The sequence below is a fragment of the Sinohyriopsis cumingii genome, chromosome 14, assembly GCF_028554795.1.
Source record: "Sinohyriopsis cumingii isolate HCF-2022 chromosome 14, ASM2855479v2, whole genome shotgun sequence".
Lineage (NCBI taxonomy): Eukaryota > Metazoa > Mollusca > Bivalvia > Unionida > Unionidae > Sinohyriopsis > Sinohyriopsis cumingii.
In genome coordinates this window covers 119018210-119030414 of record NC_142974.1, presented here as the reverse complement: position 1 = coordinate 119030414, position 12205 = coordinate 119018210, and the positions used below count along the sequence as shown (strand labels likewise).

The following is a 12205-nucleotide window of genomic DNA, read 5'->3' as shown; positions in this document are numbered from 1 at the left end:
AACAAAATTGAGAATCCTTTATTGCTTTGCTGGTGCTTGCATAACACACAATAGTGTAGAACGTGGTTTCTGAAAATTACAGCGGAAGACCGATCATTTTCACAAAATAGTTGCATGGATAAGGATTAACTTTTATGTAGTCGATCTGGCTTTCTTCCTTGTTTTTTTAAGACTAAACTTTAGCTATTCTGCAGTTTGATCACAGCTGATCAGAATATGAAAATAGGGCACAGCACAGGGAGAAACGGCGAGTCTTTTTAGAATGTTCATGCATATTGGACCAGGAAGATCGATCAATATTTAATGAAAACAAGACTTTAAAAATGCCACGAAAAACCTCCTGGTTTTAGGTTCCAATCTCTATTTTTTTTATTTAGTCTCCCTACTTGGCTTTCGAAAAGTTCATGGTATGTCTTTGACCCTGTTTTATATAACTATGGTAATCGTGCTAATATTAAAGGAATAAAAAGCAATTACACATCAATGCACTTGTATAGTTACCGGTCAAAATTTCTTGTTATTACAAGCCTGTTGCAGGGTTTTAATGACTATCTGGCCTGTACCTGTCGCAAAATGAAAAAATTCTTCGACTATCAACATAGGAGATGCTGAAACATCAGGCTTTCCAATGTGTGGAAAGTTGTGCTGTTTTTTCAGCTAAAACACAAAACTAAAATTCATTGATGTTGATCTTAGTTGAACTATATGAGAATTGTAGCCTTTGTTATTACCACTCTTTGTGAACATGAACATTATGATGGTTATGTGCTTTGTACAATTAAACATGCGTACCTTTTTAAAAATATTGCCTCAATCTGAAGGATCGCTTATATCACTGAAAAGGAGTAACTCGTGAGCGCATGATCCAACGTAAATGAAACAGCTATTAAGGACAAGCTGAAATGTTATTTGGAAGAATGCAATTTGGTTGAAACAATGAATAAAGCAAAATCTGCATATAATTTGTTTGGGAATAAGCAAGGATTTAAGTGACGCTATGCACGCTTTGCACTGTGTATGTAATGTGCATTATAGTTCAGCATGGTCTCCCTGGTAAACTCAACTCAACCAGCCCGTGATTTATGAAGTCTATATTTACCTTTATTTAAAACTTCGTGTTGGAGAAATCAGAAAATATGCATATGCAAATATAACAACAAAATCAATCATATTACTTTATAGCAGTTAAATAAATGTCGGGTCACTGAAAGTTATTCTTTCTTACAGGCCTATATCTTAGGACACGCAAAAAAAATTTGTTTTGTGTCCCAAAATTTACAGCCATTATGGTCTATAAAAGACATACAAACTGTAAAGTTTAGACATTGGCTCGCAGATAAGCCCAACCCCTGCTTCCAAGTTTTTATTTTTACCCAAATTATTAGTCTTATACACGAGTATATATGGTGTGTTCAATCACAACTGAATATTTTATCTTGGATGTAAAATACATCGATGATATGAAGAAAGTGAAATTGGTGAGAGGGCACACAGTTACAAAAAGGTCAGAGTTAGAAGCATTGTGTTACATGGTGGACACGTGCAAAATAGAATTAGGAAAAATAACTGACTTTTCCCCAGATAACTAAGCTGGAATGATCTAACAATATCAGAATTATTGGCTATGAAACCCTGGGCATGCTAAACTGATGAATTTGGCTGCGTTATTGTTTTTAATTAACTGAGATGAACCGTTAATAAAGAACGTTTGTTTGACACACACCCTCTATATTGTGTCAAGTTCGTAAGCTTTATACTGAATTTATTGAAATTCTGTAACAGATTTTTCAATAAGAAAACAATAACAACAACAACAACAACAACAACAAATACCTCTACATCTGTTTTAAATAGCAATTGGTAGTTGGCAAGTTTCTTACAAAGTACATCGGTACAGACTAATAGGGAATACTGAAAGAGAATGAATCCAAGACTCGAACCGGCGCAGACAGAGGTGAGATGGCAGTGATCCGTCTTAACAGATATCCAAGTCCAGCCCGGTCAAGTCAAATTTGAGAGGTTGAAAGCTTCCTTGGAAGCTCATTTTGCGCCTCATAACCAAGATGAGTACTACAAGGCAAAACTATGAAGCTGTTTCAGGAGAAGGGCGAAACACTCCCAGAATTAGATCAAACGATACAAAGACTGGTTTCATTGGCATATCCCAGTTGCCCACCTGATATTCGTGATAAACATTGCAAAAGATCATTTCCTAAGGGCGGTACAAGATGAAAACCTGAAGCTCGAAATTTGACGTTATCGCCCTAGCAGGTTGCATGAAGCCATCAGAGTAGGGGTCCAATGGGAGGCTTTCCTGCATGCTGGTGTAAGGCAGAAGCCAGTATGTTCTGGTAGTAGAGAGTATGAAGAGTCTGCAGACAAGTGCAAGGAGAGTACATATAAAACTGTAATCGAACAGCTTGAAGCAAAGGTAGAAAAATTAGTGGAACAAAATAAGAATTTGAATGAAGAACAGCAGGAAACATTAGATCGTTGGCACCAGTCAGAATGTAAGCAACACGAGTCAAGGCCATCAGGGGTCCAGTGTTGGAATTGTAATGGTTGGGGCCATTTCCAAAAGCGAATGCACCAAGCCTTTAAAGAAATACAACGAACAGTGGAGAAAAAGAGATTGACAAAAAGGGGGACAAAATTGTGTGCAGTGTTAAAACAAAACAGTTTTAGATGTTGTTTGCTGCTTGAGACCAGAGTTTTGTAAGTTAGATATAATTGTTTGGGTTGTGCTGTGAGTGAATTAGAGCTGAATTGATAAGGAAAGGTGACGGTGTTATGTATGATTGTTTGGAGGTTGGTGGACTGTTTTTTCTGTCCCTGTAGAGTTAGTACATGTGGTGAACAGTGATTGAAGCAGTGTCATGTATAGCATTGGTTTGTGGATGATAATGTGTGTCTCATCAATTGGGCATTGAAGCCATGGTTGACTTGTTTTTGAGGTTCGTAAGAGACGTGTTACTCTTTGAAGAACGCATCCTCTAACCTCGTTGTACACATGAAGGGTCTGTACTATCTTGTCATTGACCTGCTAGCGACGTGCCAGTTGGAAATTGATTCATACAGTGTATTTAAAAAATTGTTCGCTACCATCTTGACAATCAAAAAGGGTGCAGTGTTCTTTCCATCATGCATAGTTTTAATTGTTTGTTTGGATGGAATAGTGTCCATATGGAAATTTGTGAAGGACAATTCGAAGCACATGTTAATTAATTAGCAACATGAAGTAATGGCATTGCACACCACAGTATAATTGAATCGTTTATGTGATGGTGCTCGAAACTTTTGCATTTGGGAGTAGGTTTTCGTATGGCTATGTTTGGTTGCTGTTGCATTGGTCCATTATTAGTGAGTTTGTTGTAAGAGGATAGGATTGTCTGACACAGACTGAGTCAAAAAATATATTGTGTACAGGTGTACTAAGGTCTATAAGGAGACGTCTATCCTGGTGGAAACAAACTCCAGATGTGAGTTTTTCAGGTAAACAGGAATAGTCCTGAGTTATGTTTGTTGTCTTGTTGTTAGTGACCTATGTGTAGAGAAGTCTTTCCTGCAGCAAATTCCGATGATTGTTACGAGAGAGTTTGAACCTGAATAACTTGTTGGAACATATTCATGTTGGATTCAGCTTGGTTAATTTGTGTCATTGTTGCCATTTAGGATACTTATAAGCAAGCGGTGATTCAAAAAGAAAAATACAGTTTAGTTGTGGATGTTGAGTGGTGGGCTATTAGTAACAAGTCCATTGATTCAGAGTTTTGTTTTAATAATATTTGGGAATCCTTAACCGAGTTGGCGGTTGATTTTGGAGAAAGTCATCAATTTTGATTAAACCACAGAAGTGTGACGTATGCATCACTCGAGGTCGATTTCATAGCGCCCCATATTAAGGAATTCTTAGATTTGTCTGATTACTTGTGTGATTATTGGAATTCGGCACAATGTAAACATCCTTAACCAGAAATAATTAGCCAATTACTAGGAGCAAATATCACAGAGTGAAGTGTTAGTGAGTTTCCATGATGCCATGGTTCTCTAGTAGTGCATTCAGGCCCTGAATGTCCCTGCAGAAGGATAGTCCATATTAAAATCTAGTGGTGAACATTGGAGGTGTGACTGCAGTGGCAGTATTTACAGTAGGAAACCAGTAAATTACACAAAGAAATAAATAAGAAGGGACTCAGCAGATACAGTTTATGTTGCCATGGTGGCAAATGTGGTGCAGTTATATTGGCGAAATGTGCCTGGAAAGCATACATTGACTGGCTTAAGGTGTCAGAGTTAAAATAGTTCCCAGTGTTAGAGGATGCTAGTAGTATAGTTTCTATGGCATGAACAGCTGGCAGTACGGAAACCTGATGAAGAAGAACCATGCAGTTGTGCTGTTGATAGATATTTGGCAGATTATTTTATCTGTGGTCTTGCATTAATTAGAGTAAAATTTAGGTATAGGATGGACACATTGGGCTTTCTAATTTACAACTGAAGTTGTATAGAAGTCTTTGGAAATTTGGGGTAAACTTTATGACTTCTAGCAGGAATAGTGGCAGGGTTTGACAACCGCTCGGTCAAGTAAAGACCCCTGGCTTGTAACACTATTTCTATTCTTTAAAACCTAATTCTGTGTTTATAAATAGGTTATTCTAATTAACTCCCTAATGGACAAAGGTCATATATGTTGATGTGATAAGTTGTAGAACCTATATCATTGATTTTGTTTGTACAGACACACTGACACACACATACACATACACACAAATGAACATATATTTCATCAATATTGTAATTCAATGTTAATTCCATACTTAATCATATATAGATTTCTATATAGGTCAAAAATAATTTTCACATAGGTTAGCACAGTACGTCTACTCTCTTACTTCATAAAGCAGGACACATGCCTGGCTTTACTTGTATATACTGTCACAGTACTTTATTTTTGTCTTAATGATTTAGACTACGGGCAGGATAAACATAAATTATATCTACAGTGGAAACACAGGAATTACACATGTCTAGCTTGGTAAAGTTGACACTTGGGAATTTATGTCAGATTTGCACCATTTGGACAGAGTGTCTAGGAACACAAGACAGGGCACACAAGTGCAACTGGAGAGACAAGGGCACCATTAGTACAAATGCTGACAACATTGCAGTGAATGATTTACTTATTGGAGCATATATCACTTCAGAAGGCAAAAATGCATTCCCAGTTGTCCCAGACAAATGATGAGGGCCTTGGATCCACCATCGTTGCCGCAATATGACAAACCATTGTTGATGGAACCAATAGGCTTGATCCCACAGGGGCATGATGGCCAATCATCTTTTCAGGCTATATCTGAGTGAGACCGACATCAAAGCAAGCCTAATTAATATATCACACATCAGAAGTCTGTATTGGTTTTGTGCATTAAATATCAACTAACAAACAAGTCCCAACACAAAGAACTTTACATCATCATTCATTGGAAAATGACAGGTCATCATTACAATCAATCTTACCATTAATGCCAAAAACAGAAGGTGTTTGTCCAGTCTGCCTACCCCACATCATACAAGCGCTCTTGTGGAATGTAGTGTATTCTCACTGGTCACTCAATGCACCTGGTACCTAGATTCTCAATGCACCTGGCATCCAGTTTCTCAATGCACATGGTAACCAGTTTCTCAATGCACCTGGTACCGTTTCTCAATGCACCTGGTACCTAGTTTCTCAATGCGCCTGGTACCCAGTTTCTCAATGGATGTGGTACCTAGTTTCTCAATGCACCTGGTACCCAGTTTCTCAATGCACGTGGAACCTAGTTTCTCAATGCAAGTAGTACCCAGTTTCTCAATGCACCTATTACCCAGTTTATTGCCACAGTAAACAGGATATTGATTCAGTACATTCTATTAACTTGGTCCTGAAAAGAAGCACCTGCTTATTGGCCCATTGTCATTGTATCTCAATGAGGAAATTGTGTGACCCCATTCACCTAGATACAAGCTATATAATCTTTGCTAGATCTCACTAATAATGAAAGTTGATGATCAACCAATGTTCACAACCACCCACAGTTTGGGAAAGTTGTTGACCTTTTGTGTGCTTGTGTGTGACTTAGATTTTTAATGTAGCTTTAACAGTCATGTCGCTAAGATCTCTGCAACTTCTTAATGTTGAGCACCTAGCGAGGTAGCTGTTAGTACCATTTTTTAAGTCTTTGGAATGACTTGGCCAGAGGTTTGAACTTGCGCCCTCTCACATCCGAGGCGGTTGTCCTTTTGGGTTGCTTATGAAGATAATTACAGGACTCTAATATCATCTATACATCTGATTCACATAAAGAAAACCGGAATAGACTGATAGACAATGCACCCTTGGTAATAGCAAAAACCTACCTCATATGAATGTTATGGAAGCCGTTTAATGACACACAAATACGAGACTTAAATGTTGTGGCAGTGGGTTTATGCTGGACTAGAAGTTGAAGGCAATCTTGAAGGCAGAAAAGACTTTATCTTCTCCGACACACCACAAGTGAGAGTCTGTTTCTCAACTGGCACATGTCCTAAACAGATTTGCTTGACACCCAGATCAAAGGCATAACAGCAGTGAAAATGTACAACTTGTGGAAGTAATGTAGAGCTTGCAACTTCCACCTTTCAGAAAGAACATCACAAGTTGGGCAAGGATCGTAGCCATACTCTTTTATAACCATCTCTACCATAGGTCGAAGAAATATGTACAAAAAGCACCCAAAGAAACAAATTTACCTCACACACAGTATCAGACATGCAGGAGGGATTTTTAGATAAATAAACTGAAGGCTAGAAAGGTTGACCCAAGGACACAGCAATTGTGGAAGCAGTCCTATCAAGTATAGGTCACAATTCTCAAAATTAAAGTGAACAAGAAGTAATCCTTTTTTAACTACTTTTTTCTAAACACCAGCTGCCATATAACAAGAAATTATGTCATGTTCATACTCCATTGTCAAACAGTTGTTGACCTTTTGTGTGTTCGTGTGTGATTTAGATTTTTAACATAGCTTAAACAATGTTCAGTCATATCGCTAAAATGTTTGCCATGTGACAGTTTATAGTGATGTCTACACTGGGGCATCATGCCGCAGACATGTATCATCATGCCCCACCCAGTCGCATTATCCTGACACCAGGCCAACCAGTCCTAACAATAACTTCTTAATTCTGAGCACCTAGCGAGGCAGCTGTTAGTGCCATTCTTTAAGTCTCTGGTATGACTCAGCCAGGTTTGAACCCACAATCTCCCACATCAGAGGTGGTTGACCTTTTTGGTTGCAGACACAGAAAATTACAGGACTCTAATTTCATCTATAGGATCCACAATACATTTGAATCACATAAAGAAAACCAGATTAGACAGATAGACAATGCACCCCTGGGAATGGCAAAAACTTACTCGATATGCATGGAATGGAAGCCGTTTAATGACACACAAATATTAGACATAAATGTTGTGGCAGTTGGTTCTATGTTGGACTTTAAGGCAATCTTTCAACTGGCAGAAAATGCTTTATCTTTTCCCACTTGGCGTCCCACACAACAGACGAGATTTTCTTGACACACCCACATCAAAGGCATAACAGCAGTGAAAATCTACAACTTGTGGAAGGTCAGAATTCTTAAAACTAAAGTGAACAAGAGGTCAAGAGAAGGCAATCCTTTTTTAACTACTTTTTTCTAAACACCATTTGCCCTATAACAAGAAATGATGTTATGTTCATACTCCATTGTCAATATCACAGTTTGGGAAGACTCTTATTCTTTGTTATTGAATGGGAAGTATCTACCATTAATATCCATTAACTAGCAAGTGTTGCTCCGTTAGGCTTCAGTATCACATTCAATAATCTTCCTCCATTATCCAAGGGTACCTTCAGCTACAAATGTTCCAATTACTTATTTAAGGCAGATATTATGCAGTAAAATATTAACAACCGTTTCTAGAAATGGGTGGTATATATATTTCTAAAGTAATCGACTTAAACACCCTCAGAAATATCATTTGTAACCCATGGTTTCAGATGGAAACAATAAAATGAGTTCTGACTGATGCTCATGAGGAAGACTTTCATAATTAGTCAATACTTAACGAAACATCTTCACCTCCCTATTCAAAAATATTCCACAAGATTTGTGGAAGATTTCATAAATTAAATTCCTGCAGTTTGCTTACAAAGATACCATTTACTAGTTAAGAGCACTCCTGATAGAACTCAGAACAAACCATGGGTGTCCACATATCTGGTGGACAGAGTAATAACCCATGTCGGGACCATCTCTACAGTAGAAGAATCAGCTAACTAGATGGTATTCTGAAAAACCAATATACAGTTCTATATTGATGCAAGACATTGTAGCCATTGATACCCTCCTTCTCAACTGTAAATTTCCTGTAAGCAATAAAAAATATGACCTTATAGCAGCTCAACATTTTGTCCACCTAGGAATCGAGTTTGCAACAAAAGTAAACAAACTACGTCTCCTTCATGAAAGGCAATTGAAAATCAGTAAAATGGTGGCTGCATAGCTTGCACAAGATGGTCATTCAGCCAGAGAATTCATTTGCCTAAGAGTATTGCTCAATGTGGCAGCAGACATTATCTTTCTAGGTCAATTCTTTTGTAGATTAAAATGTTACCCATTGTAATAATCTACATCAACCAATACAAATTGGGGGTTACATCTCAAAAGATGGCAGACCCTAGCTTGGACCATCCTCTGTATTCCCTTGCAGGTACATACACAGGAAACCATGGTATGTACATAGGTAAGCACAGAGAACTGGAGTGCACAATTTCTATGACTATTTTAAGAGGCCAGTGGGGCACGAAACACTCAGGATCTTATTTGCATTTTGAGATGAAAGCAATACTAAAAGTATTTGAATGATGGCAGGAGGAAGGAGGAACTACATGGAAACATCATTCTTGTTCTGTCCGATATCATCATTGCAGTGACTTGTACTGAAAGCCAAAGGGAAACCAAGGTTCCAGATAAGTGTACTCATATTTGGCCTTTTCTAAGGTATTGAAATCAATGACAAACCACATATAGGTTCATCAGTTTACAGGCCAACTAAATATTAGTAGATCTAGTGTAGCAAAAAAAGCTAATACAAATGAAATGGTCACCTCATCCCTTTGATTTCATTCATATATTCGCCTTCTGGGTTGAACCAATGGTGGATCAATGCAAAATACCTAACCTTTGTCTCACCAGACCCAGAACCAATGACCTGGATAGTCAATGCTCTTTCTATACATTGTTTAGATGCAATCATTCACCCAACAGCACCAACGATTTCTAATGAGATACAGGAAGCAAAGGCACAGGAGTGTTGCCTCATTCCAACTGCTTCAACCAGGTGAGAAAATCAGGAATCAATGACCTGATCCATCTTGCATCAGAAATCCTCAGGTAAATATAAACATCTGACCTACTCAGGCAACCATGATGGTATGCATATACTCCCAGTCCAGAGCTGAATCTGCATATATGGATCATTAAACAAGCCCTTAAAAACAAACAATTCTCTCAGACCAATTTTCACTTTCTGAAGCCAACCCTTAGCACATGAAGTGCTGTGAATTAATTGTTTACTACTTGTAGTTACTGAAATTTGCCAACATCAATATTCATTACTGATATGATTTGCATTTATTTTGAAAGGTCTTTAAACCAAAAAATACCTAATGTTTGAAAACAGTTTCAACATTTTGTATTTTGTTTCATTTTCTTAAAGTTTAATCATTAGTTTATATTTGATTTAAAATGAATATCATATGCATGCATTTGTAAGTTTCATAAATCCTATCGTAAGTGACATCATACACACATCAACAGCAAAAACGTACAATCAGTTTTTTATTAAATCTGCGAGTAACAAGAGGTAATGCAAATTCTGGAGGAGGTTGACTTATTTGCATAGCAGATGATGTACTGGATAAAAATGTCATTTTACCATTAAAATGTAAAGATGTTTTATTTTGATGACATTCAGTCACAAAATAACAAAATACTCATCGGTGATAAACAGTTGTATTGTTTCTCATTCTTTATGAATATGACATCAATGTGAATCAAATTCTGGCAGCTATGTTTGTTTTTCCTTAGTCATGTGACATTCAAGCTTTCGTGGTCATGTGATTGTGTTAACCAATTTAATACAATGATTTGGTGAAAACCCCGTATCATAAGGAACGCAATAGTGACAACACAATATTTAAGTCATCATGACAGCCATACCGGAAATACAACTGGCACTATTTTGATTTAAGATCAACTAGATATCATAGTAAGTCTATTGGCAACAACCCTGTCTTGATATAGCTATCCATTTGGAAGAAGCTGAGATAACAATAGTTTCAAGATAGCCATCATGCCTGACATATGGTCAGTTAGACCTTTACAGTAAGGACGGTTAATCCTTTAAAAATAAGGATGGTTAATCCTTTACAATAAGGACGAGTATGACACCTCTTCTGATGAAAACCCAATGTCAAAATAACATCAATTTAAGTGGAATATCGAAAACGACTTTGCAAGATGGTCACGTATTGTAAATCAGATCCGTACCATTTTAATTTAGCATTAACAAAATATTATTATCAGTCTTAAATCGCCACGCTGATATGATCATTCATTTAAAAGTAGTGATAAAAATGACTAATTATACATCACAAGAAGTCTGGTAGTGAAAATTCTATATCAACATGAAATAACATTCAGAAGGAATAGTGACAACATGATTTTCAACATGGCCACTATGGTAGCCATACTGGACTCTGCATCATCACCATTTTCATTTAGGAACAAGTTGACATTGTAAGAACGTTTGCGAAAATCTCATGCCAACATGACGTTCCAACCAAATAGTTGAGGAAGAGTACCAATAATTAACATGTGTTAACGGACAACATAAAAAGGTCAACGGACAAAAGACCATCTCATAAACTCTTTTTTAAAGTTAAAAAATTGGAACTGCTGTAGTGGCTAGAATGTCTAATCAGGCCATGCAACATTGTCATTTAATTGGTTTTATAATTAAATATTGGTTCCATTCAATCATCCTAACAATTGTTTGGTCCAAAAATGGTTTAAAAATGTGTCCTAAATACCATTAAGCTTCCTAAGCTGTCAACCTCATCTATATTTGGTCCATTGTACTAAAATGTTTTTGTCAAACTGTTGAAGAGCAATGGATATAAATATATTACACATTGCTGTAATGGCCCAAAAGAAATAAACAGATCATTCACATTCCATGTTGTTTGTGATATCATACTAAAATGGATTGGAGACCACTGACTGTACATATGGATGGAAAGCAACAAAACAACATGTCCTCCTTTGCTATCAAAATAGGGTTTGAAATAGCCTAGTCATTAATATATTCAAAATGTAAATGTATACCTTGATTCCAGCAGCCTTCATCCTCCTCAGGTCTTGTTCAAGAGGAAGCCACCGTGCAGGTATCTTTTCCCCCCAATATCGCTGCTGTGATGCCACCTCTACAATTTTCTTCTTCAAATCCTCCAATTTACTGTCAACAACTGTGTTGTCAATAGCAAAGTCCTCATCAACCAAGTGAAACCTGGTAGGTTTGTCACTTACACAAGTGCGGATGGCTCTGAAGTATCTCTCACATATCTCATGACGATATTTCTAGAAATAGGCACATAGGCAAAAACGTTAGTAAGGGCCAACACACCTACTTTATTGCTTGTAGCAGGATCCATAGAGCATGCACCTTCACCAGAATTTCTGTGTATGAAACAACCAGCAAACTGAATTAAGTTTGGCTGGAGCACAAAGATAGAAACAAAATGTCTTTAACATTTGCCCCATCTTCCTTATTCTTTTATGTGGGCATTAGCAGAATGGTTCTCAAGCTTAATCAATGATAAATTTCCAGATAATTTCCAGGATGAAATTTACTTCTTCAAGTTACTCAAATTAAAGCACATCTGGCCAAAAAAGTATGCATTTTTCAAATCAAAAGCTGTTTATCTTACAAGACTCTAAAAAACATACAAATCAGATATACGATCATGCACTAAACCACAAAATGTATCAGAGGAAAGAAACAAGTCTGACCTTGGTAAGTTCATATAAATTAGACCAGTAGCCAAACCTGTACTAATGCTCATGGGGGTGTTAAGAA

The 12205-nt window shown here is 37.2% G+C and overlaps 1 protein-coding gene across 1 annotated transcript in view; it reads right to left on the bottom strand.

Moving 5' to 3' along the window:
• The window catches only part of LOC149784705 (uncharacterized), a 74789-nt gene that overhangs the window by 38416 nt on the left and 24168 nt on the right, over nt 1–12205 (bottom strand). Inside the window, exon 4 of the mRNA XM_089932738.1 lies at nt 11455–11706. Coding sequence (XP_089788864.1) covers nt 11455–11706 — 252 coding nt within the window. The remainder of the gene's footprint in view (nt 1–11454; nt 11707–12205) is intronic.